The sequence below is a fragment of the Daldinia decipiens genome, assembly GCF_022478715.1.
Source record: "Daldinia decipiens strain CBS 113046 unplaced genomic scaffold F4813scaffold_64, whole genome shotgun sequence".
NCBI lineage: Eukaryota > Fungi > Ascomycota > Sordariomycetes > Xylariales > Hypoxylaceae > Daldinia > Daldinia decipiens.
In genome coordinates, this window is record NW_026054607.1 from 842 (window position 1) to 3,802 (window position 2,961).

The following is a 2,961-nucleotide window of genomic DNA, read 5'->3' on the forward strand; positions in this document are numbered from 1 at the left end:
ACGGGGCTTCTCTGCAACAAGCTCCTTGTCCCATCTCCTATCTTTACTTTTTTTTTTCTTCGTTTGGTTTATGTTGTTTATATACTTTCACACTAATTGAGTCCAGTGGACTCGGCCCGGAATATTTTTAAAAGGGAAGAAAGAAAGAAAGACAGAAAGAAGTTCAATTTCCTCCCCTTATGAATTTATTCAACAGCAGGTCAGATGGGTGATTTCAAAGCCCGCATCAAGGCCAAGCTCCTGCGAAGACACAGCGCGACTCCTACGCTGGGTTCGAGCAAGCCGAGTCTTGGCCAGGATAGGGCTTCCAGCAGCACACGTACGCGAACTTCCACTACGGGCTATGCGGCTTCGTTGAGTACGGCTGCTACCAACGACGATAGACCGAGTAATAGTTCTATTCGTTCTAACGATAGTCCACCGAAGAGGATAGGAAATGGGTTTGGTGTTGATGTTGATGTTGGTGTTTTAGTCCCAGTGTCAGTCCCGGCCCCAATCACAGCTCCGGTTCCAATTCCGAGTCAAGTCCCAGCCCAAACCCAAGACCAAGACCGAAACCAAGACCGAGGCCGAGATCAAAATCGGGATGAAGCTGAGACGGTTCCACCAGAGCTAGAGAAGCAACTAAACCTAGTCGACAACTCTAATATGAATAACACTCATAAAGCTCTCAAAACTGTGGCTGTGGATGTAGATGTGGATGTGGATGTGGATGTAGATGTGGATATGGGTGTGAGTGCGAATGCGCATGAGGATTTGAGTGTTAATGTTAACAACTCGAACAACCTGACCCCATCTTCTTCTATCACATCTAAGACTGGCAAGGATCTGCAAATTTCTACAATCGATTCAGCGCCAGCGCCAGCGCCAGCGCCTACGCCTACGCCTATTCCCACTGTCACTACGCCCATCTTAAGCCTTGATCTAAATAATACAATCTCGGCTGCCGCCACACCATTACCGCTGCCGAGTATCAATGAACACCCTGCCGCCGCCTCCCTTCTGCAACTTAAGCCACGCATCATAGACCAAAATTATCATCAACATCGTCATCATCAAAAACCCCAACTTCAACATCGCGATAATAACAACGACAATAATAAAAATAACGACGACGAAAACAATACTACCGACAACAACACAACCGATTATCTTCGTCTACCTATATCTTCCAGCCGTGCTCTATCTCCTTCAATACCCGTGTCTCGACCAACAGGGCCGCCAAGACGACAGAGCATTCTCCCGAACCTCCAAACTACCTTGATCAAGACTCTCCTCCACACAGGCAACACAGGCAACACAGGCAACATAGGCTATGCCAGCAGCGAAGTAGGCCAAGGCGAAGTCGATCAACTTCTACCCATTAGCGGAAATATGGTTACCAGAAAAGTATGGGTTAAAAGGCCGCTGGCCTCTCCTACATTGATCACTATAAATGAGGAGGATTTAGTTGACGATGTTCGCGATATGATCTTGCGAAAATATGCAAACTCCCTAGGGCGCCAATACGACTCCCCGGACCTAACGCTTCGTATATGTGACAGGGAACAACAGACGAGTAGAACTCTACAACCAGACGAGCCCATGGGTAGGACCCTTGATGCCTACTATCCCGGTGGCCAGTCCGTCGACGACGCCCTCTTAATCGATATACCAAGCCGTCGAACGCCTAAAGCATCTCCGAATCCTAGATACTTCGCCGACGACCGGCCTCACGAATCCGCAACCGATTATTTCCCACCTTATCCTCCTGCAGCTCAACACCCGAATAACGCCTCGACAACAGTCCTCAACGGAGCCCATCAACTTCACTTTCCTCCCTCTTTAACCGTTATTAATGGAGGCCAACTGCCGCCGTTGCCGTCTCCCGGCGGGACGAGACGACTCGGAGCTTCAAGACCTAAAATTCAAAGGATGCACACTCCATCACCGGTTTCTACGGTTACGAGCGGTCTTGCTTCGCAACCCGCAGCGCCGCCTATCGGTATACACAATTACCCTAGACAACCGCGCTCAAGGACTCATTCAGGTGCATCTTCAGAACAATCCAGTCACCCGCCTGTCCCTCCCGCGATCTCGACTCCACCAATTCCAGAACGCACCGCTACTCCGCCTCCGCCTCCGCGCGTCTCCTCGCCGCGACTCGTTAACCGGCCCAAGAAGAAGAAACCTATCGAACACCCCTTACTACCACCGGGCATGCTGAATGGCGGCGTCCCTCCCATCAACGTCCTCATTGTCGAAGACAATATCATCAATCTAAAGCTGCTAGAAGCCTTCGTTAAGCGATTAAAAGTCAGGTGGCAGACAGCCATGAACGGTAGAGAGGCAGTGAATAAGTGGCGCGCCGGCGGGTTTCATTTGGTTCTGATGGATATCCAATTACCCGTCATGAGCGGTCTCGAGGCCACCCGTGAGATTAGGAGGATAGAGAAAGTCAACTCAATCGGCGTGTTCTCCTCGTCCGCCAGCAGCCCCCCGGACGAGATCAAGGCAGAACCTGCGGAGGAAGATAAGCTCGTCAACACGGAGATGTTTAAAAGTCCCGTCATCATCGTCGCTCTCACGGCTAGCTCCTTACAGAGCGATAGGCACGAGGCCTTGGCTGCCGGTTGCAACGATTTCCTAACCAAGGTAAGCAAGTTCTGAACCTGAGGTGTGAGCTCTACTGACACATAACTTTCTAGCCCGTCAACTTTGTCTGGCTCGAGCGGAAGGTGATGGAATGGGGTTGCATGCAGGCTCTAATCGACTTTGACGGCTGGAGGAAGTGGAAAGACTTCTCGCAGAAGGCCGTGGAGGACGACTCCAAGAAGGCGGCGGCTGCTAAGAACGCCAAGGCCCCTAAGAAGAACCGGTTGTCCATGACGGCCGCCGCTTGAGATTCTGCGCCTCACGTCTCTTGAACGTGCAGGTCTCCACGAAGCACACGGCACTCTTTCTATTTTCTTCTTCTTCCTA

General features: G+C 51.0%; 1 protein-coding gene across 1 annotated transcript; it reads left to right on the forward strand.

Annotated features, from left to right (window-relative positions):
- Window positions 1-204: 204 nt before the first annotated feature.
- On the forward strand, window positions 205-2,882 carry F4813DRAFT_394527 (uncharacterized protein; the record flags this gene model as incomplete). Its single annotated transcript, XM_049247578.1, has 2 exons — window positions 205-2,634; window positions 2,688-2,882. The coding sequence occupies 2 exons, from the start codon at window positions 205-207 to the stop codon at window positions 2,880-2,882; spliced, it is 2,625 nt and encodes an 874-aa protein (XP_049094539.1).
- Between the last annotated feature and the right edge of the window lie 79 nt (window positions 2,883-2,961).